Consider the following 27,896-nt stretch of genomic DNA (forward strand, 5'->3'; position numbering starts at 1 on the left):
TTTGTTTCACCCTCAGTATGGGCCATAGAGGGGTGAGGTAGGCAGCTCTCTTGATAATGTCCAGAACTCTGGCGTCCATTCTGGAGAGCAGCGAATAAGTAGATGGTGGAAATAGTTGTACAATCTTGCTGTCTTTCCTTTGCTTTTTACCATCTGTAATTTGAAAAAAACCCTAAAAGGTGGCATTCTCTCCATAGAACCAAACATGATTTCATCCACGCTGATGATGCCACCAGGGTTAGGAGCCCTGTCCAACACGAGCCAGCTGTACCCCAGCTGCTCGCAGCTGGCGGCGGGCCCAGGCAAGCAGGACTTGCTGTCCCAGCTCTGGCTGCTCGGCTCCCACCCGCACAACAGCTTCTCCACGGAGCCCCAGGGCAGCAGCTCCCTCCCAGCCTTCCCCGACAGCACGCTGGCCTGGCCCGACGAGAAGGATTCAGGCTTCTTCCGGACCTACGGCAGCACCAACGGGCTGGGAGCCATGGTGGTGCCGGCCCCCGAGCTGCAAAGTGTCCCCGGCAGCAGTACCTCCAGCGCTGGCATGCTGGGCATGGACACGGATGACATGAGCTGTGGCAGCATCAGCCTGGAGAAGTTCAGTGCCGTGCTGGGCGCGGGCAGCCACCAGCAGCTGCAGCTGCCCCCAGCCGGGGCCCACGCGGGCAGCGGAGCCGCCGCTTTCCCCTCGCAGCCCGGCCTGGCCGACCCCGGCTACGGCTTCATGGACGCGGAGGTGCTGAGCGAGCCCAGACTGTCCAGCGGCCACCAGGGCGGCCTGGCCGACGGCCAGTTCTATGACACCGACAGTGTCCACACTGATGAGCTCTATCAGTCCTTCCCCTTCGATAACATTTTACAGAGCTATAACCCGTGAGCCAGCGCTGGCTACGTAGAGCTCTCCAGGTGCTGCTGCGTGGAGAGGAGTAATTTACCCTTCTGGAGTCCCTGCTTTCTCTTTCAGAATGTTGCTGTGCAAGTTTCACGATATAACTTAAAGGTTATTTATTGCAGTCCACAGTGGTGCCCATAAAGAGGGAGGTGGGAGTAGGGTTTGGGGTTTCTGTACCTTAAAAGTACCTTGTAGATGTATTTTTGTGTATTTTTGTTGGAAGTGGGAACTGTTAACACTTAAAGCTTCCTTAACTTTGGGGACTGTAAAAGCTGGCATCTTCAGAAGGGTTAAAATTTCAGATACTTCACAGGGTTGAAGTTGTTTTAAAATAGCCATTTTTGCTATAGAAATTAAATTTAAATTTTGATAGGACAGAAATTAGGAAAAAAACCCTGCACTTGAGCATTCTAATTCAGTCTCATTTAATGAATGACATCTGAGTTCTGCTCAACTTACTTGAAACGTTTAGGTTTCTAACCCCCTTTCTATAAATATTCTTCTCCTAAAATGAGAATGTGTACTGATTTTCCACGCTGTCACCACACTCTGTTTGCTTTGAAGGCAAATTTACTCATAAATTTTTTTTAATGACTATGTCATTGTTAGATATATTTAAAAAGACCGGAAGGTTTGAGTTTTTAAATAGTCCACCTCTGTTGTAAAGGAAATCACTGCACAAGAGAAGGAACAGAAAGTGAGGACTTGTCTGCACTTCGTCCAGAGTGCACTATTTTATAAGGCATGCCCTGTTGCTTTAGGAATGAAGCTGTTATTGCCCTGCAAGTTGTGTGTGTGTGTAGCTGCCATGCGAGTGAGATTTGGAAAGGCAGGAATCTCTGGAGCCGAAGTATCCACTTACTCTTTCCTCAGGTACCCTGGCAGTTTCCTGCTATGCAAGTGACTGCTTCAAAGAAGGCTCAGATCCTGCCTCCCCAGCACCACCCCCTCCAGGAGGGCAAAGCCAGAGGCTGCCTTGGTGCAGCCTCACCTCTATTAACAACTTTTAAAGGCATTTCAGTCTGTACTAATTAAAACCACTCCTCTATCCTCTGTATCAGGAACCAGAACTTCTTCCCTCCCACTTGATTCCCAGTCTTCTCTCAGCCTGAGCAGAAGTTGTTCCTGACACCTCCAGCTGGAGGTAACTGGCTGGGTAAGATACTCTGGCCTTGGATACTTTATTATACTGTTACTTTTTAAGAAGCAACACAGAGTAATGTCTGAGTATTTCTTAAGGGACACAGCTGCTTTTTAGGGCAGGTAAGGGTCTCCGTTGTTACCTTTTGGCGAGTTAAAACTGCATAATGAGAGCAGCAACAAAAAAAGCAATGACATGTCCAAAACCCACCCCCCAAATCAAAAAAGTCACTTGAGATATGGAATTGTACACAAAGAAAGGTGCTCCAGACCCCTTCTGTGGCTTACAGGAAAGCAGGGATGCCTTCCCTGCAGGAATTCATTGCATTGGGAGCACTCTGGCGCTGCAGCTGGAATTCCATCAGTCAGGTGAACTTTGGAAACAGCTTCCCCTAACTCCAGGTGCACAACAAACTGAATTGACTCTCCCTGTTTTAAAGCAGTTTTTTCTCACTTCTGCACCTCTCCTCCACACTCCTAAGCAATGGAAAGACGAAAGAAAAAGACAAAAGACGGAAGAAATACACAGAAAGCTTGAATCATGTTGTTTATTCAGTTCTTTCATTTTTTTTTGAAGTTCTCAGTTTTAAGTATATTAAATGTAAACATTTTACTCACATCATAGAAAGCTCTTTGTAATACAATTTGTTTTTAGTGTATAATTAAATATTTTCAAAGTTCTGTTTTCCTTTGTAAACGAGTTGGTTTGGTAATTAAAAAAAAACTGGTTATACCAAGTGCTCAGCTTCTGCAACCTCCTCAGCTTCGTGACATCCCTCACCACGGGAAAGGCAGGGAAGAGGGACAAGGTACGTTCTTGGTTGCTTATCCTGGCGTTTTTTGGGGTATTTTCTGCTCCTTGTTGCTGGTGGCCACTATAAAACCTCAGGCATGTGAGGGCTGATCTGCCTCAGCAGGTTTTGTGGCAGAGCTGTTGGGTTTTTAGGCAGAGGGGAAGGGGGCACAGATGCTTTTGGCTGAGCTGTGCTGCCAGTACAGCTCTCTCCAGGCCCAGCTGAGCTGATGTAAAACCAAAATGCAGGGGGGGAGGCATCAGAGATGTCCAGCTGGGGAAATAGAAGATGAAATCTGGCTCTCACAAAAAACCCAGTTTGAGCACTCACAAAAATACTCCTAAAACTCAGCTGAAAACTCAGCCAAGTATGACGTGAATATTATTGCTGCAATATTCAGTACATGATGGTTGTGAAACTGGACTGGAAACAAAGTTCAGACCCCCAGATTACATTTCTCAGTTTCACTTTTGCCTGTGATTGGTGCCCAGGAACTGCCTCAAGAGCTCAGGGATATTTGCATATCAGCTTCCACCTCCCCCCCCCCCGCCCCCCCGTTTGGAAACTTCAGATTTGCCGTAGAAATAAATAGCCTGTTAATTTTGGGAAGAGCTCTCTGCCTTGCCCAGAGAAGAGCTCAGACCCTGCACACTGAGGGTCACCTTTATGGCCTTGTTTATCCTGGATTCTGCCTGGGATCCCCACATGCAGCACGAGTTGCAGAGGGAAGAGCTTTGTGTGTCCTTAGCACTACTGCAGCAGGCCTTTCCCTCTCCCCCTTCTGGCTCCATTTCCCCTTGGAACAGCTCTTCCCATGCCTGTCGTGTCCAGGGAACACAATCTTGTTTGCATTTTTTCTATCCCTTGTAGATTATGGAATTTATAAATAATATTTTAGCTCACTTGGAATTTTAAGAAATCACACAGATATGAAATTCTCTTTTGTTTTCTGAATTCAGTTTCTTTAGTTTTCCATCATTAATGACATTTCCTTCCTAGCTGCAGATTATTATCTGAGAACTACTCATGGAATCTGTTGCTCATAAGAGCTTTAATATTAAAACCAAAAATAGTACTTCTGTCTGAATCAAATTTTTGTGTTAGAAAAACAGTAGCTTCTGAATTACTTACATTACAGACACAAGTTCTGACAGCCCAGCACAGGCAGAGCCTTAAAGGAGCTCCTTAAAAATGTATTTATTAACATTTTTAGAGCCTCTAGCTCAAGCTCTCATGGAGCTATTCTAGCATCACTGAATTTAAGGGAAGACATCCCAGTCATCCTCCCTGTCCCCAGACAGTGGCTTGTCTTGGCAAATGTTACCCTCTTTATCCCCAAAATGTTAACAAAGAGCTCTGAAATTCCAAACCTTATTTTTTTGTTGATAGTTTAACTCTCTTCTGTACTTCAGGGAAGCACCTCCCTAATGGATTAACATGATACTGGTATAAAAAATGACTTCCTAAAGATGTTGGTGGTGCTTAGTAGGGAACATTTAAAATAACTAAAGAAAACCTCATATTTTCCCTATTCCAGGCAAGTTCCTAGGCTGTGTTCAACTCTTCCAGGCATCCATTCAAGGGGAGGTACAAGAAAAACTGTATTATGCTGCTAAATCACTGCTTATTATCTCTCTCTCTCTTGATACCAGCATCCTGTGGTACCTTCTGTTCCTCTGCATGTTGACATTCTTGGTATTTCTGTTTTTCTTTAAATTCCCATCATGCCTACTGCCAGGAGTTCCCAGTCTTTTTGTATATTGTGACTCACTGGGGAATTCCTACTCCTCAAAAGGGCTGATGAGGCCTCAACTCTTGTTTCTAGGAAGCATCCCCAATGTTTTTAAATGAGAAAAACTTGGTTTCAAGTGCAAAGTTTTCCTCTGAAAACTTTTTTTTTCCCCTTTGCAAAGCACTCTGAGAGACAAATCTGCTCACCTCTACTGACCAAAAAGCAGTCAGTGTCTCAGGAAACTTGCTGCAGGCACTGTCCTGCTGGCTGCAGTCTTCCTGACTTTTGGGATTCCATGCATGAACTGCCCAGAAAAAGCTGGGAGTGGGTTTCAGGTAACTCAGTGTTAGCTGCATTCACACAAGGAAAGCTGTAGTATCCAATAGAAAAAGAGTTTAAAATAAAATCTGGCTCGATGGAGGGTTATATACACTGGCTCCCCGAAGTCTTTTTATGTACAGAAGAAATAAAAGTAAGGCTAGAGATTGAACCAACACTACCAGGTCCTGAGTGTGTAAAGTGGAGCCCAAGGGTATCCTTTGGCAGATCAGCATGATCCCAATGTTCCAGGGACACCCTTGGCACCCAGGCTGTAACAGATCCTGCACAGTGTCTGGTCGCCAGCTGCTGCCAAGGAGCTGCTGCTTCCTCATCCCAGCTCCAGAAGTTAATCAGCCAGGGTTGGAGGCCAGTCAACATCAACAGACTAGAAAAGCAGAGGGTGAAAAAAAGGCAGTTGAGGTGGTATTTTACAGATACCAAAAGAATCACAACTCCTTTTGCTGTTACCTGGCAGCATCACTCTCTGTTGGGCTACATTTACAAAGGAGCGTAGCAGTAGGAAATGCATCCTGTGGTAAGGGATGTTGATGCACTCATGAGCAATTCCATGGAAAGCATCTCAGCAGGGCAACTCCCTTAGTAATTTCCAGGAAAGACAAACAGCAACCAACTTACTTCTACATCCAGCTCCAGAATGTCAGCAGTTCTGTTCAGAAGGGACCCAATGTTGGGCTTTGTTCTCCCAAAGTCTCCGTGTACAAACTCTTTAATGTAGCTGGAAAACACTGGCTAAGGAGAGGTGGATCCCACACCAAAAAAATCAAAAGGGGTGGAAAAAAAAGTGCTTTTTCTACTCCTACGTAATTTTTTAGTTAATATCCTGTAAAGCCCATACCTATCTTTAGGAGAGCACCTAATTCCTGGCTTCTGACTCCGGTGCCAAAAACTGCACCTTTATTTTGTTTCATTCCAAACGGAGTAGTGACAAAACTGTAGCTTGCAAGTAGCAGCGATCTCCAGTATGCACTGAAGTGCATTAAATATTGTGGAAAAGGTCATTTTTGGAGGCAAAAAGTTAACAGTTAAATTAGAAAAAGCTGAAGTGTATTTTAACCAGCACATTTTTATATCTGTCTCATACTTAATGAAAACTCCAATATGAAATTGTGACCTAAGAGCAAATACTGTGCAGTGACGCCACTGCAGGACAGCAGGGGTTCCAAAACACCACAGCCACCTAAGCAGGGAACTTCCCATTATCCCAGTCACTCCCTCCAGGAGGCTGCTTGGCCCCTGGCTGGTATCAGGACAGCCAAGGATACGTTCCTGCCTGAGTCTTGAGGTGCAGACGGAAGTGGTGCTCATCGATGTACTCGGATTTCATGGTGTGGATGAGCCGGCAGCGCATGGCCAGGGGCCGCCGGTGCAGCACCCGCAGAGGGGTCTTCTGGTCCAGCTTTAACTCCTGGTACAAGAAGGGACCAAAAACATGAGGAAGGAAATGTGCAAAGGCTGCATGGATTGTAGGAAGTGTGTGTGTTGTTAACCAGTCCCATCTCTTTTATCTTGTGTTCTGGCAGTGGAGTAATCTCAAGGCAGGACCGTTTTTTTCCAAGTTTATCAAAGGAAAAAGGACAGCCCTCTCAGAGGCCAGAGGAGGCCTCACATGAACACAAACTAATGGAATCACAAATACAGAGGAATAACCTTGAAATCTCCATAGCCCGTTGCTGGAATGACTCCAGGATTTAGCAGCTCACTCAGGGCCTCAGGGCAATCAGAAAAAAAAAAAAAAATCCCACCCACAAAATGCTTTGTCTAAACTACAGCCAACCCCCTAGAAATAAAAGTGAAGGGGAAAACCTTAAATGAGATTAGATCTCAGAACAGTCTTTTCAAAAGTTCATTCCCAACTCCCTTTCCCAAAGGAGAGGCAGCAGTGTGAAAGGCAACTTCTGAGGAGCAAGGGAAGCGAAAGGAAGAAGTTCACAACAGTTGTCTGCCTGAGCTGTAATAGCTTTGAGAATGAGCTCATGGGCAAGTCCTGTAGGAAATGGTGCAGCACACCAGAAACTGAACTGAAACTCCAAGTTTCTTGAAGAGCTCTCCCAGTTCCTTGGCCTGAATGAGACTGCTACAATCAGACTAACTATCCACTTGGAGGAGAGGAGGGGGAAGTAGCAGAGTTTTCCCTGTTTTTCCTTGGGCTTTCTGTGTCTCTCCATCAGGCCAACATCTGGAGAAAGTTCTTGTTCCTGCACATGCTGAGCCTTCCTGAGGCCTCTGCACTCTGACATAGACATTTCCATCTCCAAAGTGTTGCAGGTGTGGGACAATGGCTTTAGAGCAGAACAAAAGAGCTTTTCTGCTCCTTTCACTTACACAGGACACTATCTAAGGTAACAAAATAGTGCAGGTGCCAGATTTCCTCCTCTCCCAGGATTTGGTCTCATGGAAGGTGAACATTACACAAGGATTTGTTATCCCTGCTAACAGCCAACCCCCCTGTCCTGTTGGAGCGACTGGTAAAGGAAGGAAGGGTGCTTTGGAAGTCCCTATAGCAAGAGAAACCCTGATTTAAAAAAAACAAAAACAAAACAAAAACCAAGCACAGAGCAAGAGACAGGCACATGGATGGCCTGTATTTACCTATTCCCTAGGGCACAAGGACAGGTACTATTTAAATGAGCAACAAGAGCTCCTGCTACCTTGATATCATCTAGAAACGCAATGTCTTCTCTCTGTATTGCTTTGTCTGTCCATATCAAGGCACTGTAGGTCTTTGTCTTCTCCTCCTCACCTTCCTTCATACGACCAATTGCCTCTCTAAACAAAAGAAATTAATTAGTCACTTAACAGAAGCATAATTATACAAGGCTGTGAGCAAGAACACTTCCCAACTCCCCGAGTGCCACTTTGAAATCCCTCGCCGGCGACGATAAACACTGACCTGGTGACAAGCTGTAAATCTCGAACCTGTATTTTGTCTGAAGAATCATTAATTGCCTGTGATATTTCAAAAAAGCAATCAGTTAGCAGAGCTGCTGGGTTGGAGAGGCAGCATGTGCTTCACGGGTCCCGTGATTTACCTGCTGCAGCCTCTTCATCTCCTCTGCGGTGAAATGGATCCTGCGAGGATTCACCAGCTCCATCGCAAAGGGCCTTCCTGGCAACGGGCACAGGCATAAAACACAAAAACATGTTGTTCTAAATTAATGCTGCATTTGCACAGGAAGGCTGGAAGGTGTGAAGACTGTCTGCTGTTACACAAACAGGGAGAGGACTGGCGGGCTGAGGGATGGAGCATCAAATGCAAGGGAAGAAACAAGGGACTGTTTTTTGGCTACTAAACCCCAGTATCAGCAATAAGTGCAAATTATGACTTCCCAGAAGACATCTTGTACAAGTCTGTGCTAATTAAAAAATAAAATAAGAAAAAAAGCTAATTAGCTTATTTTCTGTCACCTACAGCAATGCCCAGGTGCATGGCAATGTTAAATCCCACTCTCTCAGCTCAACATCTGTTGCCAGAGTTGTAACTCTGTGCTCAGGGCCAGGACAATCCCCAGCACGAGCCATGCCAAGAATCACAGTGCAGATCAGACAGCTACTGAAACACAGAACTGTTCATTTTTTCTTTTTCTTTCCCTCCTCCCTTGGCTACAGTTTCAGTGTGTTGGAAAGCAGCTGACCTTCAGAAGGGACTCAAGTTCAAAAAGAAAACAAGGCTCCCCCATTCTGCAGTGAGGGAATTAGAACGATCCAGCAGAAAACAAGAGAGGGATCAATCTGACATAAATGGCTAAGTAGGGAGTGAATAAAATAAAATACTTTTAAATAACTATGCCTTCCCATGCAGCCAAGGCCATTGAAAAAGGGCTCCTGTTTCAAGCTGGTTTTATGAAGCTGTTGGTCTTTGGGAGTAAGTATCTAAATTTCACTAAAATGCTTCTGAGATAAAATTCTAAAACATGCCTGGTCACACACTTGGCATTCACCAGAATCTGATAGAGGAGCTCCACACACCCATTTCATCTTTCGTGTTTCACAAGGGGTCTTCCAAGCCTTACCATTGCCTAGTGTCCTTACATCCACATCTTCTCTTCCAGAGGAACTAAAATTAAAGCCTACAACAGATTTGAACAAGACAGGTGAGCTTTTATTTTACAGTTGTAATTCTCTCTACAGCTTTTAAAAGGTGAAATATTTTCTTTCTAAACTTGTTTGCAAAATCTACTTCCAATCTACTTTATAAACTGGAGCCTACACTTCACAAACTGTGGGAATTCCTGTTTATTCCCAAGTTTCTTGAAGAGCTCTCCCAGTTCCTTGGCCTGAATGAGACTGCTACAATCAGACTAACATATCCACTTGGAGGAGAGGAGGGGGAAGTAGCAGGGTCTTCCCCAAACTAATATTTAATTAAGCCCAAGTTTTAACTTGGGCTTTCTATGTCTCTATATCCACATCTGTTAGATGACAAGTGATGGGCAGTAATTATTTCATCTGGACAATCCCTGGATAAGCATTTAGCTTGTGGAACTTTATGCACTGAGGAAAATAAATGAATCGAGGTAAGAAACATGAGGGGGTCAAAAGCCAGGCAGATCTTATGGAAGTCAAAAACATTCTTGGTACAAGTCATTTTATGAATTATTAACTCTTAAGAAGTTTGGTTAAGCCAAAACACTCCCACATAAAACCAACTTATCTGCATCATCAAATCGACCGAGGAGCTACTTTAACAGGATAAAAGGATCTAATTACTCCCAGATCACAGCTAAATAAAGTTTACAAGCTTTAACTTGGAAGGAAACAAGAGGGATAAAGAAACTTTTTTTTTTTTTCCATTATACTCTCATATTATGTGGGTAGCTACCAAGAAAAAAATCTTCTAGTAGTGATGAAAAATATGTATGGTAGAAGATCTCCTACAGACTTACTGTCTGCCTTGAATTTTGCCATCAGATGCTCTGAAATTAATTCTTCCACTGAAGATTCCAGCTTCCGCTCCCCATCAATAATCCAGGGAGTCTGAGGTAAATTCCTGGAATATTTGTTGTATCTTCCTGTAAAAGACAACCATGGTACTTCTAACCATTCCACAGTCATGAGTGAAAGCTGCAGTATTGCCCAGCACATTTAACTTCCATGGGAGCTTTGTGCAAATAAATTGACAGGCTCGAGCTTGCTTTATGGCAGGAGCATTACACCAGCACCGTGGATCACACGTGGCTACATCCAGGGAAGTGGCAGTAGCCAGGATGGCCACTTAGGGTGGACTTGGAACGCCTGTGGCTGCAGTCCTGCCTCCAGGTATCCTGTGTGAAATTACCCAGGTTCCAAGCCAGTTCTGCCATTGCCTGAAGGCTTAAGAAAAGAAACCCAAACTAAAATGCTTTGGCTCACTACAAGGAACACCACACAAAGAGTAAAAAGTCCCCATAATAAACTAGGAGGAATAAACTAGGAGACTTGAGAAGGTGCCATGTAAAGAGACTGGCATCTTTGGATGGTCCCAGTGATGATTTCATGGCACCTCCATGGCAGGCTATAACAAAAGAACAAGCTTGACATGGATGAACAATATGAGCTTTTTGATGGACAGGTTTGATAAGAACTGAAAATATTCCCAAAGCGAGGAAATAATTCATAAAGGCCAAGGAGCAACCCCCTGCTTAAACTGCTTTCAACCTGAAACCTTGCAAATAGAAAAGGAATTCAGAGTAGCTCTGTGCATTACTTTGGGCCTCTGACATCACAGGGGTTTGGGGTTTCATATCATATTTTCCTACCTTGAAGAATGTTTCCTTTTTGCAGTTCGAGCAGCAGAAAAAGCCAAAAAGCCACACAAACAAATGGGGAAACTGAGTAACACAGTTTCACTGGGCAAATAATGAAAGTAGAATGACTCATCATTCAGATACAGCTTCACACTGCTAAATTCTCTTTCCATAAAATGGAAAAAGGAGAATTAGGTTTGCTTTTTTTTTTTTCTTTCCTCTCAGCTCCCCATTCTAATAATTTTAACTGTTGATCTGAACAAGAGTAGGTTTAAAAAAACAGGTGTATTTGGTTTGACAGCCCCATAATCCTTAAAAAATGATGGGGTGTAAACACCAAAGGTAAGGTCAGGAGGACAATGTTGTGCTTACAAATTAAGATCCCATCTCATTTATTAAAGGCAAAATACCTGCACTGTACTCAATAAATTCTATTCTGGATTTAGTCCTTCAAAAATTAAACACCTGCCTGAATTGGTTTTTTGTTGGAGCAAGATATAAACTATAAATGACCGGACCAATATTAAATGACAGGCAGAAAGCAAACCCTCTGTTTTGCTCTTCATACTGTTGAATTCTGAAAAAAACTATCCAATAAAGCAACTTAAAATAAAGCAGTGTGTTTGGAAAAGACAGAAAGGAATCGGATATCTTGGATTCACAAAAATGTACATCTAACTGCCTAATCAGTAATTAGGGAATAGTTATATGTAGAACATCGACTATCCTGCCATTCACTTTCATAGTTTTTCATTTTCCATTTCTTTATATTCAGGATTTTTATCATCAGAGTATGTTGGATTTAAATTAAAGGTTGGGTTCTTTTTAGTAATAATCAGTTTGCATGTATTTAAATATGTTGTTCATACAAAGGACTAGAAGAATGGCAGATACTCTGGCAGGCAGATGATAAAAAAGTTCAATCATCTCAACTCAGGGACACCCAAGTGTTGCTGCACTACCTGTCTCACCCAAACCTTTATAAATCCCATGAAGATTTGCAGTTTTGGATGGGATAATATCCAGAGAAATCCAGATGGTGAAAACCTCTGAATCCAAATCAAAACCCAAGGAAGCGAACAGCACTGGTGGGAGCTTGCTGGTGTGGAGCTGCCTTTCTCAAACCATTATTCTTAGGGGATCTATAATTTCTAGCTTTTGACAACATAATGTCTTCAGCAAAGGTCAAATATAATTTCTTCCCCTTTCAAAGCACTCCTGGATAGAGCTAGATTTGTTTCTTTTTTCCTTACACTTCATTACAGGAATTAACAAACAGCAAGAATCCTCTGGGTCTCAGGGCAGTGTTACAAAGTTCTCTTCAACACAGCAGCAAAGAAATGGATCACTTTACCAGCAACAAAAACTGCACCATTATTGCATTGAATTTCCAGAGCATCACAGATGTTCTTTGGTGAACTTGGAGGACATGGAAAATGCCTGTATTAAAAGTAAGAACAGAGTAAAGCATTATCACTACCAGAACATGATGGAGCATCACCAGAGCAGCAAAAAGTGCCTATTTTTGGCTTCCCGCTGTGATTTTTACCATATGAACAACACTTGGTGTTTTCTTAAAACTCAACACCTAACATTTTGGAAATATGGGAATATTTCTTGTAAAGGGAAGCTTACCTTACAAACTCTAAAGTTCAAAATCATCCTTTTAATTAAAAGATCAGGAGTGATTTTCTGTTGCCAGAAAGAAAACATCTTTTAAGCAGTAAACCAACAGAACTTGAACAATCAAAAGTTCTTTTAAAGCCACTCTACCACTACATACCCACTGGATATTTTCCTCCCTTCCCTAATTCTATACAAAAGCACAATACTAAGAAATAGTTTCAGTATATACTTACTTGAGAAAATCTTCTTCTTTTATCCTCTCCAGGGCTTTTATAACTGCCATTCTGGTGAAAACAGACTGCACAGTGAAATAAAAAAGTGAGTCAAGACCTACGAAAAGCAAGGAAAGCCTATGCCTGAGGAAGAAAAAAAGCACTGAAACTTACACTGTGCAGTTCTGTCACTGCTCACCTGGGAGTCCAGGTCCAAATTTGCAAAACAGTTTAAAACCAGAATCCTAAATCCATGAACAGAAACCTAAATCAGCTTCTTTTTCAGGTGTTAAATATACCCAAGCCCAGCTTTTATGTCAGTGGCATAAAAGTGACAGGTAGTTCTGCTGAAAATAAGCCTGTTGAGTAGCAATCTGTTTCTGAAGTTCAAAAATGGATTGACTCTCAGAATTAAGGGCTCTGAACAGTGGGGCTGGGCAGTTCCTCTTGTGGAAATCAAGCAGCTCCTCACTCCCAAGCTGCAGCAAAAGCAGCAATGCCAGTAGAGCAAGAGCAGACTGCCAAGCTCTGTGTACAGCCAGCTGCTGCTGGGGTAACTCCAGTGGGAATTTATGTTCCTGGGACAGAAGGAACAAGTGTTGTAACAGCTGAGGTGAAATCCTGCTTAGGAAGGCTGAGGACAGGAGAAGGTCTCTAAATTAACCTCCTAACCAAGCATGGTCAAATCTTGAAATCCACCTGGGATGGAGCCTGCTTCACTCTGAGTTTCATCAAGGTAAAATGTTTTTCTTGTGTCTCCTCTGAACTTCTCATTTCAACATATTCCTGCTGTGTCTCCTCCCTCCACCACACTTGTGCAGACCAGCCTGGCTCCCTGCTCTCAGTAATCTCTTTTGGCACCAGGAGGAGATTCAACTGGATCCTCCCCAAAGCCTTCACCAAGAACCTTGAAGAAGTCCAGGTTCCTCAGCCTCCCCTCCCAGGCATGTACTCCAGCCCTGGGACTTCCCTGATGGCTGTCTGCTGAATTTCCAATTTAATGGTGTCTTTTTTGCAAACTGGACTGGGGATTTAGGAAAACAAACAAACAAAAAACCCCTGGGTCACTGTCTGGGACAATTCAAGTCTTGGCTCTAAAGAGTTCTTGAGTGTCTTCAGGAAAGCTGCTCTTTCTCCTTCTAAGCATAAATCAGAGATAATAGCACTTCCCTTCCTCATAGAACAGATGAGCAGGAAAGCCCTGAAAGCAGCAGCAGGTTTAAATAACTATCTACACAGACAGCACAGAAATTTTCCCTCAGAAGCCAGTTTTTACACCACTTCTCTGATTAACATAGCCCTTGAAGCCCAGCTCCTTTGTGAAGACAAACCTCTGACAGCTCTTCAGAGCTGGTATTTTTCTTTAGATTCCTCTACATTTTGTTACCTGTGTGGATTTAACAGCCAGGCCCTGCTGCTTTAGCTCCTTATGTGGGATTTCCCCCCTGTTAAAGGGCAGCAATGCAGCAAGCAGTGAGTTACAACAATACAACCCTGCTAAAAGAAGAGTGGTGCTTATTGGTCAGGTGGAGTAGAGTTAGCAGAATTCCTGGGCCAGACTCTGCCTCTGCCAAATGTTGGCAGACTCTTCACCAGAAAGACTCAAAAGACCTTGCAATGGCCTCTGACAGGAGTTACTTGTTCTCCCTCTGATCACATCAACTGTCCCACTTGTATCAGTTTCCCTCTGACTGGTTTTTTATCCTCGCATGTCCCCTTTTCCAGCTGTGTGTGTGCTCAGGGTCTGCAGCAAGTGGCAAGGTCCCTTTTCTTTCCCCCTCCTCCAGAGGCAGGCAGGATAAAACCATCCTGCATGTATCCTGGCTTTCATTCAGATCAGAGCACATGAAAACTGCAGTGTGATCATCTCCCTTTTGGCTGCCGAGTCTCATCTTTACAATGTAACTTATCTGAACTGCTTCACCCACAGAGAGCTTGAGGATCATCTTTTATGCTACTTTTAATGCATGACAATCAAATTCCTAGATCTTAAGGGGGGTATTTACAGAGAACCTTCCTAAAACTATGGCCTTTGGACAGCCTGGAAAGTGAACGACCTAAACAAAAGCACCAAGCTCTTGGTTTTCCTAAGCTGAGAATTGTGAAGTGAATAAAGGAGACAACTTTATTTTCAGACAATTGAAAACTAGAGAGCTTTTTGATGAAGGAAAAGCAGACATTGAGCACTGACTGAATACCCAGGTAAGTTTTAAGCTACTGCTGTGAAATTCTGAATGTCAGAGCAGAAATACAATTATGAAATCTTACCTGTTTGTTCTTTGCTGGTTTGAAACAGTCTGGGCAGGCTGTGGCTCTAAACACAAAAATGAAAATTAGCTGCTCCTCTTACAGAGAAAGAAATAGACAGACTCACAAGCAGAGTATGTAAATGGTTTTTGTACACATACATCCAGTGTCTCACTTCCACAGCTTAGCTCAGAGCAGATTTTAAAATTCCCTTTATCCTAAACCATGAATGGTGCAAGATGTGCATTGCTTGATCCAGAGAAACCATGGACAAAGCTCTGTTCCTCTGCTCTGACCAACACCGTGTCTCAGATTTGAGATGGGATGGGAAAGCACACAAGTTTAGCTTTCAGTCCTTTCCAATCCTTTCCAATTTTAAATTCTAGGCAAGATCCACTGACACCTTGAAATCTGCACTTGCTGCTCTTAGGCAATACCCAATACAAAACTGAGATTCAAACTGTCCCTTCTGGAGAGGAAAATTCAATTTCCCACTGAAAAAGTAACCCTGTGCTCACCACAACCTATCCTTTGCCTGTTTGAAAGGAAATTATTGGCTGTTTCATGAAAGTGAAAGCCAAGTCAGTGAAACGCTTTTCTGAGCAGTGTAGAGGAAATTGCTGTTCCTATTAGTGCATTTCGGTGTATGCAGGCAGAGATGATTTCTGTATTTCTGTGTATGCAGTCAGAGATACTTCTGACCTCTGACCCAAGTTATCATGTCTTGTCGGTGCTTTTTAACACCTCTGTAACTCCTTCAGACTCTAAGGAAGCAGGTTTTGCTGTTTCTATACAAACAACTTCCCTGGCCAGTCTGTGACCCAAAGCAATGCAAACTCCCTCTTCCAAAATTTCAATATCACCTTACCCTTAAATATGAACTGACAAGAGTCAATTCAATTTCCATGTCAAACCACTCAGCACACCCACCTCCACACATCTGTGTAAGAACAGGTGAGAAACTGCAGATGCCATGCTTGGAAATCCAATCTGAAAGTACATCTGGAGTTCTCCAGGTTGAGACAAAGTCCTGCTTTGCTTCCACAGAAACCATGAATGTCCCTACTACTGTGGTAATTCCCAAATGTACCATATTTCTCTGAACACCAAAGCACTGCCTCAGAATGTGCCCAGAGCCAGCCACTCAGACAAGCAGAATGCCTTGGCACCTCAGGAACTACTGTGTAATTAAATTAGGTGATGTGCTGCTACTTCAGAAAGTGTCTCAAACCTTAATTGCTGTTTAAGTGTGCTACAAAGAGGACACAAATAAAGGGATGAACATGGAATGAACCTGAGTAATTGGAAAGTGGAATGGAACTTCTTTACAGCTTTCACCTCTACAACTGCTCTGCTTGGAGCACTAACACTGGCACCATAGCATGTTCAACAGCAATACTCCTGAAATGCCAGAAAAAGGATGGAAGGATAAGTGGAAAATACCAGTGAAGAGGTTTCAGAGGAAGGAAGGAAAATTAAATAAATTAGAACAAAAGGGTGCAGGATACAGAAACACTTCAGTTCTTTATAGGATTGCAGGAACTATTATTTAGAATAGTACTTTGGCCCTACATTTTTCTCCCTCTTTTGCCCAGTCTTGGAGAAGCTGGAAAGATGTTCAGCAAACACTGGTAATAATTGTTCCTAATACTGGTTCCTTCCCAACTTCCATTCCCTCATCTTCACCTCAAGACAAACAAAAGATGCAGTTGTGGAAAACTAAGAAGGTGGTGGACTGAGCACTCAAAGATCACAAATGGCCAGAAAAGAAATCAGGAAATAAAAAAAGGCTGCAGGATAAGTCTCCAGTCTCAAGAAATGAATTCACATTTCAACAGAGACATCTCTGCTGAGCCTCCTTCCACACTAAGATTTGACTTGCAGTAGGTGCAAATTAACTGAGTGAAACTTTAGGTCTTCCAGGAAGTATCAACAAACAGGAAGAGTAACCCAAATTTTCCAGAATATACTGCAGCTAGATTTTGAGAAATCAGATTAAATGGCAGCTAAATTCACAGAACTGTTTTGCTTCTTTGTGTACAGCAGGTACAGAGGCTGTGTGCACTGGCCAGGGAATTTCTGGCTATTTTCATCAACCAGCTTGATTAATTCACTTCAAAGCCTTTCCTCCTGTCCATGTGTCCTACAAGAGCAGGAAAACTTAGGTATGACCTCAAAAGATTCCCCCACCTGCAATTACATGGTTCAAATTTTTAAAAATTACAGAGGGAATGTCTTTGAGGAGGGCTGAAATTGAAGAACTTATCTGAATGCTCTCCTTCTAGTTCAAATCAGGATTCCAGAGGATTTTTTTTATTGGCAGAATTAACCAAAGATGGTTTACGTGGTTTAAGTTCTAGCTCTGTTACTTCATGTGGATATGAGGAAATCTAGATGCAGGCCATGGTCTAGTTTATAAACACTGCATATTGTCCTCTGTAACAAATCCAAACCAACAATGTTGCACAACATTTAGATAAAGATCTTTTGTTACATGTAGAAAAACTTACAGGAAATGGCACTCCTCGTCTGTTTCTGGGTGAGCAAAGACCACGCTAACTTCAAACAAACTCTAAATTAAAAAAAAAAAAAAAGAAAAAAGAACAAGGAGGAGGTAATAATTTTTTAAACAACCAGGGAGGATATTCTCAAGCACCCATATTGTAGTTGTAGGGAAAACAGCAGAGACAAAAGAGAGAAAAACCCATTCATTTATGTTTAAAGACATTAAAAGGTGTGCCAGAACAGCATTTGCCTTTCTGAAGTCACCAAAGATGATGTGAGGGCACTTCAGAGCCATGAGTGACCTGCACTGGTCCCATCCTGTGCAGGGCTGAGGCAGAGGCAGCCAAGGCTCAAAGACTATTACGGTCACTAAACACCAGAGCCCTCCCAGGAGTACAATAAAGATAAAAACCCTGCAGTAGTCACCACTGTAAAATTTTGTCAGGGGCTTCCTTTGCAGTGCCTGCATGGCCTTGGGGCAAAGAAAGGCAACACATCCTGGTGGATTGACAGCTAGCCCAGGAACTCCAGTGTAATCTCAATTTTTCCCCCAATTCCCTCTCTGGCCTTGGGCAAACAACGCTCATTACTTCTGTTACTCAGATACCAGAACACCTCAGGAGGGCTATTGAAAAGATTGGCTAATATTCAAGGGCCTTGTAGATAGGGCACTAGAAAAACAACTTTTGTGGTACAGGATGTCTGTGCCTAAGTGGTGGGGAGCTTTTGCTAACTTGATGTGTAAGAAATTTGTTTCTTCCTGGATCATCTTCAGAGTAATTGAGTGAGTTTTTTCTTCACTAAGACAAAAGGGATGCTTTCAATTAGCACTCCTGGGAAAACACAGCCTGTAATTATTATGGAAGCTGACAAATCAACATGAAGATTAAGTGAATCTAGTCCTGGGGTCAGTGCTATGGCTGGTGACAAGTAAAATCCACAGTTGGCCATGACTGCAGAAAATTTACAGTCAAGACAACTCAAGGTGCTTCTGAATTTGGCAACACCTGACCACCATGTTCAGTCAATGCCTTTCAGAAAGATTTTAAGGAAATTAATCAGAATCTGCAAGTTGAAAACAGTTCGAAGAAAACATTTCTACTGCCTACTTAGGGATATTGCAGATCCCAACAAACCCATTTCTAGTGTTCATTAGAGTGAACAAGGACCAGTCTTTCCTCTTTCAGTACATTTCAGGCATTTATTTTATCCACAGAACCTGAATAAGTGTTAGCAGTGACAGCAGAGCAGGGAAGGAATGTGTGGGCATTCCTCAGCCTCTGCAAAACAGGGATCCTGGAACAGGAGGCAGCTGGAAAAGTCTCATTAACAAATGGAGGATGGCAGCACAAGAGATTTAGCACAAGCCTGTGGTGGTTTCAGAAGATGCAATGATCTGTATGGACAAAAATGAACATTGGGCTCCTCAGGACTCTCACTTGGAGAGCTCTGGTTAGAAGAACTTCCCCCTTGCTCTTCCCTACAGTGAATTTAGGAGCCACTGAACTAGTTTCTCTCTTAATAAGGAAAAAAGGACACATTTTTATTTCCCCACTATGGCATAGGTGTATAAATATATACACACAAACCCCGTATGGAAAAAGAATGAAGAAACAAATGTGTTCTGTTGTTTATACAAGACCTTTCCATCAGCAGGAACACCCAACTCTTCTGACAGCTGGGGATGAATGATCCACTTATAAGCTTCTTTCAGCTGAACGATGTCATCCTTTGCGAAGGGAAGGCCCAGATTTCTGAATCACAAAGAAATAATAACTTGCACAGGGGTCTGTCAAAAATAGATACATGACATACAATATTTCAAGAGGAACTTAAGTAGCTACTGCCAAGTAAAACAGATTCTTTTTTCCCTGTGCACTGAGGAAAATTATGTCAGAGCTTCCTGGGAGATCAAAAGTTGCAAGAGTCTTTCCAGAGCCCGCCCAGAGAAAAGCTGAGGAAGAGAGAGAGGCATTTCAAACCACTTGTTTGGGAACTTAAAGAGCAAAAGAGATAATAAACCCCAAGTAAGGTTAAACCAGGTAAAAAAGAAAAAACAAAACACACAAAACCCAGTTGCCACCTTATTCTTTGTAAGCATCAGGTAAATGGGACTAAAAATCAACATTACTATAGAGAAATGGTGTCTGTATGAAGAGTTCTTATCAGACAGACAGCAAAAGCAATGGCTCACCTCATCTGCTGCTTCACCCCCAGCCAAGCAGCACGCTGCAGGTCACCAGCCATGCCCAGCGAAAAGAGAGGAAAAAATAAAAGCAAGTGAAATTAAGACTCAGAACTCCCAAAAATCTGAGAGACTCTTTGCAAAGGGAGAAGTGTTTTTAAAACTTGTGACAAAAAGGAAGTATCAGGAATTAAGCTTTTGCTTCAGAAGTGGAAAGATGAAATTGCTGTGAGTTTTTATTTTTGTTCTTCACATCAAATCCTATCTGGCTTAATTAAAAAAAAAAAAAAAAGAGGAATATTGAACACTTTGAAACTTGCTATTAATACTGTAACTACAGAAAGACTCTAAGTTATCAGTTATCTTCCATATAGAAATTTTTAAAAAGTGTCTAAATGAATGGGATACAAAAGCCAATTGACATAAATTAATAAAACCCCAAATTCAGCTATCCTCCATTATAAAAAAAAGGGAATTAAAAATATACTTGGTCCTACTTGGTAATCACAGAATTGCCCCCTTATTGCACACCACTTAGTTTAGGTGAATAGGCTAAATATGGAAAAGGGGAGGAACAGAAGGAAGAATTCTAGAAATCAAAGGGAGCTTTTAGTACAAATGCTCAAATTCACTAACAATTAGTAAAAAGAGAAAAACTCCCCTCAGAACTTCCTGCAATGAAGAACAACAACAGTTTCAGTTCTCCTCCACTAACAACAAAATACACTAAGACTGGCAGGAAAGCATTTAACTAATTTAGCCTGAAGACAAACTCCAAAAATCAAGTTGTTTGATTTGAATTCACCACAATGAAACAGTTTTCAGCCTGTAGACTGCAGGCTTTTAAACCCCTTCCCCATCTTTTATTTTTCATAAACTTAAAGAATAACCTCCCCCAAACTCTGCTGAAAGAATCACTGTGCATTGACAAGGAAATAATTCTAAGAGGTTTTAAAACAGGTCTCAAATTTCAGGATCACATGGATATCAGAAGGAACCACATCATAGATCCCTAGATCCCTTTTCCATGCTGATAAGGAACTCAATAGACAAAATAAGTCTATTACCCTTCATTTGGTACATCTAAAAGAATGAGGGAGCCCTAAAAACAGCGCTGAAAATTAAGAGGGAAGAGGGATGGTGGAGAGAGGACACAAACTTTGTTAGATGCATGATACACAAACCTACATATTGGTGAACAAAACAAATGCAGTTGTAGTGATGAAATGCTGGCTGCTCAAATCCACTGTGATTCATTATCCTACATTTGAAGACAGTATGAGTAAGGCTGAAGGAAGTCTGAAGTATATTGTAATCTTGTTTGCATAATAACCCAGATAAAATCATACATAAAAATAGCTTCAATTGAAATTCCTTGAACGTAGCTCTGAACGACAGGATGTGACAACCACAGAACTGGGCCTAGGGAGCTGCATTTGACAAATGCCAATTTACAAAGAAACCCCTCTCATGCCTTGATTTAGTGCACTTGCAGGTTTGGGATGTTTGGGACTCAGGGGGAGGCTCATTGCACTCCTCTTCCCTGTTTTCTTGGGATAAAACTACTAAATAGACAAAACTTCTGTATGGGAGCAGCTATGCTAAAATGAGAGCACAGGTCGAATTTCATCTCCTCTCTCTCTTGACTTCTAAGTTGAAAGAAAATTAAAGAAATTACTTTTCGCCTTCAATTAAGGGGAAACAATAGATGAGGGTACTGCAAGCACAGAAGCCAAAATATCCCAAATTCCAAATTGCATTCAACCACCAAGCCAGCCAAACCCCTCAACTCTCCCAGCTGAACATGGAGCAGGGGATCAGATCCCTCTACTTCGTAATTACTTCATGTTTGTGAAGTGGTTTGAAAATGAAAAATGCTCATTACAGAGCTGAAGCCTGCAGGGCAATGCTCAGCAGCAAATACATCTCTGAACACACCAGCCCAGGCATTGTATTGATTAGGAGCTGCAGGATATTATTCTGGTGCTATCTGAGGGAGCACAGTGGCAACAGTTGAAATACCACATGCAATCCCAGCCATAGCATTCTTTCAGTGCATTAGCAAAGAGCTTGGAGATGGGGAATTCCTGGATGAGGCACAGGCAGCCCAAGAGGGAGCAATGACTACAGATGTTATTTGCATAAATGTCCTTGTAGCAAGCACCAGGATGATGGATCACGACTGAGACCACAGGCAGAGCCAGCAGCCACCCTTCTGAAGGGCACGACTCACCTCATATTCTAACAGAGCTGTATGACATAAACTTGGGACTCTTGTATTTATGATTTATTTCAATCAAATCTCCTACTTGTGGAAGGAGGCAATTGCTTCCTTGCATCACAGATACAAATACTATGCAAATGTAGATTTTTATGTCCTGCTCTTCTCCAGCTCCCCTCGTACATTTTAGACTTGGCAGGATGACAAGTGTCATAATTAAATGAGATGAAGGTAATACTGAAAGGCAGTTTCTGATTTTTTTTTTTTTTGTTAAAAAGATGATGGAGAAAATCTGTGTGTCACACCAGAGGGCAGTGAGAGAGAGGCTGCCTCTGGGTGTTCTTTGATGATACGATTCCGCATGTTCTTATACACAGCAGGTCGAAGAATTAAAAGCAGAATTTAACAAACGGCCTCTTTTCAGTACAAAGCACGTTGAGATATCTGATATATTATTTTGGTATTTTCAGACATTTTTACACACTGTCTTGCTGCTTTTCTGTGGCTGTAAAACAGGTTCTCACCTATTTTTTTAAAATGATAAACAGAGAGGAGGTAAATAAAGACCCATGATATATAAAGTTCTTCCTCCACCATCACCCCTTTTCGTCCTTGCAGGTGGAGAAAACAGCTGCTTTAGCATTTGACAAGACTGGAGGGATAGAGTTGAAGGGACATCAGGAGCTTCTTAATCCGAAACTTCTCCTAGTTGAACCAAAACTACTACCAAAGGTAACAGATCCAGTTTTGGAGCTTCCTACTCACTCATTTCACTCCATCTATTGATTTGTGAGCCCACGGAACAACTCTGACTCCCCTGGCTGTCCCCAGCACTGCTGCTTTGCTGGAACACGAGCCCCAGGCAGTGAGGACATCCCTCAGCTGAACTGTAATGCAACACCACCCTCTACCGAAGCTTCCTGCAAACATCAGGTGCTCCTGGATCACCTCAGCTTACAGCAGGCTTAAAGCTGGACTAAAACTTGGTAAAGTCTGACCTACGTTTGGGGTTTGCCAGAGCATCACAGGCATACCAATACTCACCTAGCCTGAAAGTGCTTTTTGACAGACCTAATTTTTTAGAGGCATCAAAACCCAAAATGGGAATCAAGGCAGTTTACCCAGCCAGAAAGGACAAAGCAAACACACTAACTATGCTCAATTTAAGATGGGAAGCAGAGAATCTTATCTCGCAGAAGATTTAGGAGTAGAATATTTGTTAGCTGTTACAGTGGCACTTGCCCAAGATGCCACAAGTAACAGCACAAATCACCACCACACCTGCAGCAGATTATTTACCAAACTGTGTGGGAGCAGAAGAGACCTCACCACAGCTTCATACAGAAATCCAACACCATTCACACTCCTTTCTGCCATGTTCACTGCAGCTTCCACCACATTTAATCATTGCAGGCATCTCCTGTGTTGATTTACGTGTTGCCCTTTAAACCACCACTTTTGCATAACTTTTAGAACAGTACTTTTGCATCATTTTATGTCAGAACGCAGAGGAAGTTTCAAAATATCTCACAACTAAGTGTATTTTCCCATCAGTTAAAATGCTGAACACTTCAAAAGTTCATCCTCAAATTCCTTCATTTGCATTTTGCACTACCAATTATCCTTTATCCCTGGAAAGGGAGCAGCTGTGCAGCTCTGTCTCCAAGAAGATCCACAAAGCAGGGCTGGCATCTGCACCAAAGGGAACAATTCACTGAGGGTTTCAACAAACTCCTTTTAGGTTTTCAGATGGAAACGAACTCCTGGGCTAACTGAAAACTGAAGTGACTCAGACCCTTCATTAATTACAATAATGCTCATCCAGAAGGAAAGGGAGGGCAGACTTCATTTCCAGCATGGACTTTTGGGTTTTTTAAACATTAAGAATTAAAAATCTAACCACCTCCAGCTCATACATTCCACAGTTACTTTCTTAAATATGTATTTAATTATTTAAGTTATTATTTGTTACTTACCTCTCTGACAGACAGCTGTGGGGGTAGTGACACAGAAAATACAAAACTGGTGAACTGGTAGTCAGCAGAATTAACTTTTTGGCACACCTGTAAGAGAAGGAGCTTAATATGAAACCACAGCAGTGGGACTGAGCTGATAATTTTTGTTCTAGAATAATCAAGGTGAATTCATGTTATAACACACTCAGAGAGATGCCCAACATACAAACCAGAGTAATCACTAACAGCTTATTGAAATACAAGCTTTTCTGTCCTGTTAAAAAAAAAGTTACTTATCAACAGTATCCTTGGTGTTATGAAACAACCAAACTCACTGTTTTAAGGCCAGGACCAATTGTATATTGAAATTTTAGGTGAAATTAGCATCTCAGATAAGGAAATTTATGTATCAAATAAGTAGGTTTTGTGATGCCTTAACCAGTGCTGCCAGATTTTCCATTGCTACTGAAGAGAGTAGCTCTGAAACAAATCTTAGCAGTGGATTCTGTAAAAAGATACATATTCTGCCCATGGAAACAAAAAAGAAACTATGTATTATGCTTTCTGTCCAGTTCCATTTTTGATATATTCCTGCCATTAAATCAAATCCTTTTCTATCAAAACTCTGTTAAATGTCTCAGATGCCAGTGTGAGTTTTCTAGCAGGTATATCAGTTTGTCACATAAGCAATACAATTGCTCAGAGATTTGCAATTGCAATGCTCTGTGCCCACATTCTCTCCTAACTCACATTTTCTCTATTATCCACAATCTGTTGCATCACCAAAACATTTTCTTCCCCTGTGGTACTTCATAAAGACAGGTTCATGCTCTATTAGAAAGATGTGGTTCAGAGAACAGCATTTGATGACTCCTCATTTTCCTGTCACATAAAAAGTGAAGAGAGGTCACCAGTTCCACTGAGGTTTTCCTTGAAAGCAGCTGAACCTCAGGTCATCTCCTAAATTCATGTAACCACATATCTGTTAGTCTTTTTCTTAGGAAAGTGTGCTCCCTGTAGTCATTCCATTGCACCTGCACTGCTATTTTTAAAAAAAAAGTGCCACTATGACAAAGTCTGGGCAAAATTTGGTGCTACCATAGATGCAACTTCCCAGCTGCAGGGATGTGCAAACACTGTCCAGGAGCAGGGTGGAGTAGGATTCTGCTATCTACATTTCAAATCTTCAAAATAGGCAGATGTTTTGGTTTGTTGTCTGGCCTCTCTCTTCCGAAAAAAAAAAAAAAAAAGAGAAAAAATTTATTTTGAAAAAGAAAAAAAACAAAAAAAAATCTGCGCAGTGTTTTCAGCCACCAGCTCTGTCCTGCAGGCCCCAACATACACAAGGTCTAAAAAAGTACCCCAAAAGGCTAAAAATGTACCTGTTTAACAAAGTCAGCCTCACAGAACTCCTGGAGAATTCCCAAACACACGTTGCAAACCTTCCCAGCCGAGCTCTCCGTGGCAGTATTCCCACTGGCAGCCAAGGGAAGCTCTGGGATGGCCCCGTTGAGGTTCAGATCATCAGCACCTTCTTCCCTGATGTGTTCAAGCCTGATTCTCTTACAAGGTGGGTCAGCCACATCCAAACAGACTGTGTCTTCTTTTTCCTGGCTGTTCTTTAGAAATTCTTGCAAATCCTTCATCAGATCCTGACACAAACAGAGGAAACACACCCTGGTTGTTCCTCTTTAACAAACATAATTCCATAGGGCAGTATTGTTCCAGTTGAGGCTTAGTGGATGTAATTAACAACACGGAATTTATGCCCAAAGACATCTTTAAGACACAATTCAACAGCTCCAAGCTGCATTTGTCTCAAAATAGAAATTTCCAGAGAAAATATTGCTGAATAGACTTGTTTATCATCCAAGAACGAAAACGTTTTCCAGACCTGGCTTGCAGAAACACATTTATTTTTGCCCCATCACTATTCCATGAAAAGAGACATTTAGTGCTTTCTTGTCATTTAGATTATGTTAGAATTTAATTCCTTCAACTCCTTAATTCCTTCAACTGAACAGGAAGAGAGTTGGCCACTATAATAAAAAGAAAAGAGAGCAGACACAGGTGGGGGTGAAATTAAACACACAGAGTAAGAACTTTGTATCAGGAGAGAAGCCTTCAAAAGTTTACAATTACCTGTATGTCTCTGATCCCTCGAAGGATGAGAGACAAGGCATAGTTCAGGAAGAAGGACTCATTAAAAGGATTTCAGTAAGCTACTATGCTGTTGCAACTCAGAGAAAAATCAGGAAGAGATGCAAAAGGATAAAAAAGGGCACAATGAACAAACACTCCTCAAACAATTGATAAAAAATGGAAAAGGATAGGGAAGAAAGATGTTAAAAATGAATTGTGGAGAGTCTAAGCTTGAGCAAAGGTAAAACAATCAAGACAGATACCAGCAGACACAAAGCATCAAGACAGGGGGTTAGAGCAAGCTAAGAAGGATGTGTAGTAACACTGTGTTTCTCTGATTTATCCTTAACCTTTGCTCTGCAATTCTTCAGTTGCATCCCCTCACCAATTCTGCAATTTCACATAAATTTCCTTCCCATTAAAGGCACAAGCATAATTCTACATAACTTATTTTCCTTTCAGGCCAAGAGCCCAAGAACACAACAAAGGACAAACCTGGTGTGGGTGTCTATAGAGCAGCTGTGATCCCACGCAGCAGAACCTCAAAACACATCGTGGGCAAGTGCCAGCACTGAGTAAGAGCTGAACAATTGGTCTGTCCTTCTCTGTCAGGGAAGACATGCTGGGCAAATCTAAAATTCAACACAGAGGAGTAAAAAGAAAAGCTTAGAACAAACACAGTTCAGCAATTCAGTAAAAAAAAGACTCAGCTGAGACACCATATTTAGAGTAACTGGAATTGTCTTGGCCTCTAGAGAAAACTTGGGATGCACATTTGTTTTAAATCACAGGCACAAGTGGAAGACCAACCCAAAAAAATCACTGACTGGAGGAAAAGCTTCTGTATTTCTCAAGTTTTTCCTAGAAAACCTGAACTCGAGTTCTGACAAGGAAATGCTGAGCTTTTGCCTGGTTTCATCTTGGATAAAGTACATGACATGCTAATCTTTACTAGATGAAGGAGGGTGGAGCTAAGACAAATAAAGGCAAATTTAAAATGGGAATTCCTCCTAAAATTGCAGTGACTAAATAATCAGTCTGTTAAAATCACTGGGGGAAAAAAAGATTTATAAGGTAAATAAGATTTATAAAATGTATAAAATAAAGAGGTATTTCCCTTCTCAATACAGAACTCATATTTTTGTGAGAAATCTCACAATGTTTTTCTCCACCCTTAAAATATCATGGCTAATTTGGTTTCCCATTGTTCTCTCTGCCCAGAACTTTAGAAAAGACTGATTTTTTTTTCCCCCAAAATGTTGTGAACTCAGCATTTTTTGGAAGAGAAAATCCCAGTGAGGTGCTCACCCTTACTGGACATCAAGGAGATTTCAGGAGGCACATAAGGATAACCACAATTGTTCAGACCAAAGGTTTAACGAGTCCACTGTCACCCAAAGTGGGAATAAATTCAGCAAGGAATTCCACAGTACTAATGAACCACCTGTTTTTGCTTTGGGGTTAGCTCCTGTAAGCAACACTTGATACTCTCCTAGTTCCTGTGGCCCAAGGGATGGGATATATCCGTGTCCTCCATGCCAGCCACTGTAACACCTGCAGTATCCAATCCTGCTCAGGAGTACCCTGCAAAGGAATACTGCAGCCATGGAAAACCTCCAGAGCATGTAAATCTTATTAATTCAATGAATTTCTTTAGTCCTGCGGTTGGATGTTTTAGCGTAAGCTGTAAAAACCAAGGTGTGCCTGGAAAACTTCAAAGCTGCTTTTAAAGAGAAAGAACAAACACAGACAAACACGCCTTTAGGTAACTGCGACCTCAATTCACCTCCATGCGACTTAAATACCGGCACTGAGTAACACGTGAGGTAAATGTGACAATATTCCTGACACTTGGTGGCAACGTGAGGAGAGGAATCGCGGCCCCCGCTCCGGCCCAGCACCGCAGGGCGGAGCTCAGAACCCCCCAGATGTGAGGCGAGGGGGGCACAGGAGCACCGTTCCGGATCCGTTCCCGCTCCATTCGCATTCCTACCCGCACTCCCGTTCCCGCTCCCTTTCCCATTCCCGTTCCCATTCCGCTCCCGCTCACCCCTCGCTCGGCGGCCCGCGGAGCCGGCACAGACACGCTCAGCAGAGCGGCAGAGCGCATCGCTCGGCCGGCGCGGCGGGGCGCCGCGCCCTCAGGGCGGCTGGTGGAATAGCTCGGCGCTCCCGCGTGGCGC

General features: G+C 42.3%; 2 protein-coding genes across 6 annotated transcripts in view; one reads left to right on the forward strand and one right to left on the reverse strand.

Annotated features, from left to right (window-relative positions):
* Positions 1-2,726, forward strand: part of REL (REL proto-oncogene, NF-kB subunit) — a 29,726-nt gene extending 27,000 nt beyond the window's left edge. Inside the window, exon 10 of the mRNA XM_072927399.1 lies at positions 198-2,726. Within this exon, the coding sequence (XP_072783500.1) occupies positions 198-874 (677 nt within the window). The 3' untranslated portion in view covers positions 875-2,726. The remainder of the gene's footprint in view (positions 1-197) is intronic.
* On the reverse strand, positions 2,564-27,860 carry PUS10 (pseudouridine synthase 10). 5 transcript variants are annotated; one of them, XM_002196732.6, is made up of 18 exons: positions 27,764-27,860; positions 26,209-26,345; positions 24,954-25,223; positions 23,593-23,679; positions 19,405-19,439; positions 18,853-18,964; positions 17,216-17,277; positions 14,727-14,772; positions 12,480-12,544; positions 11,975-12,060; positions 9,781-9,906; positions 8,908-8,964; positions 7,927-8,003; positions 7,788-7,843; positions 7,546-7,663; positions 6,160-6,302; positions 5,513-5,612; positions 2,564-5,261 (listed from the first exon to the last, which is right to left on the reverse strand). In XM_002196732.6, the coding sequence occupies exons 2-18, from the start codon at positions 26,332-26,334 to the stop codon at positions 5,223-5,225; spliced, it is 1,605 nt and encodes a 534-aa protein (XP_002196768.4). In that variant the 5' UTR covers positions 26,335-26,345; positions 27,764-27,860; the 3' UTR covers positions 2,564-5,222. The 5 variants fall into 5 exon arrangements, 4 of the variants coding, with proteins under 4 accessions (XP_002196768.4, XP_030124622.4, XP_072783502.1 ...); XM_030268762.4 differs by having other exon boundaries at positions 27,707-27,777; XM_072927401.1 differs by lacking the exon at positions 27,764-27,860 and adding an exon at positions 27,158-27,318.
* Positions 27,861-27,896: the final 36 nt, after the last annotated feature.

This window comes from Taeniopygia guttata, chromosome 3 (assembly GCF_048771995.1).
Source record: "Taeniopygia guttata chromosome 3, bTaeGut7.mat, whole genome shotgun sequence".
Taxonomy (NCBI): domain Eukaryota; kingdom Metazoa; phylum Chordata; class Aves; order Passeriformes; family Estrildidae; genus Taeniopygia; species Taeniopygia guttata.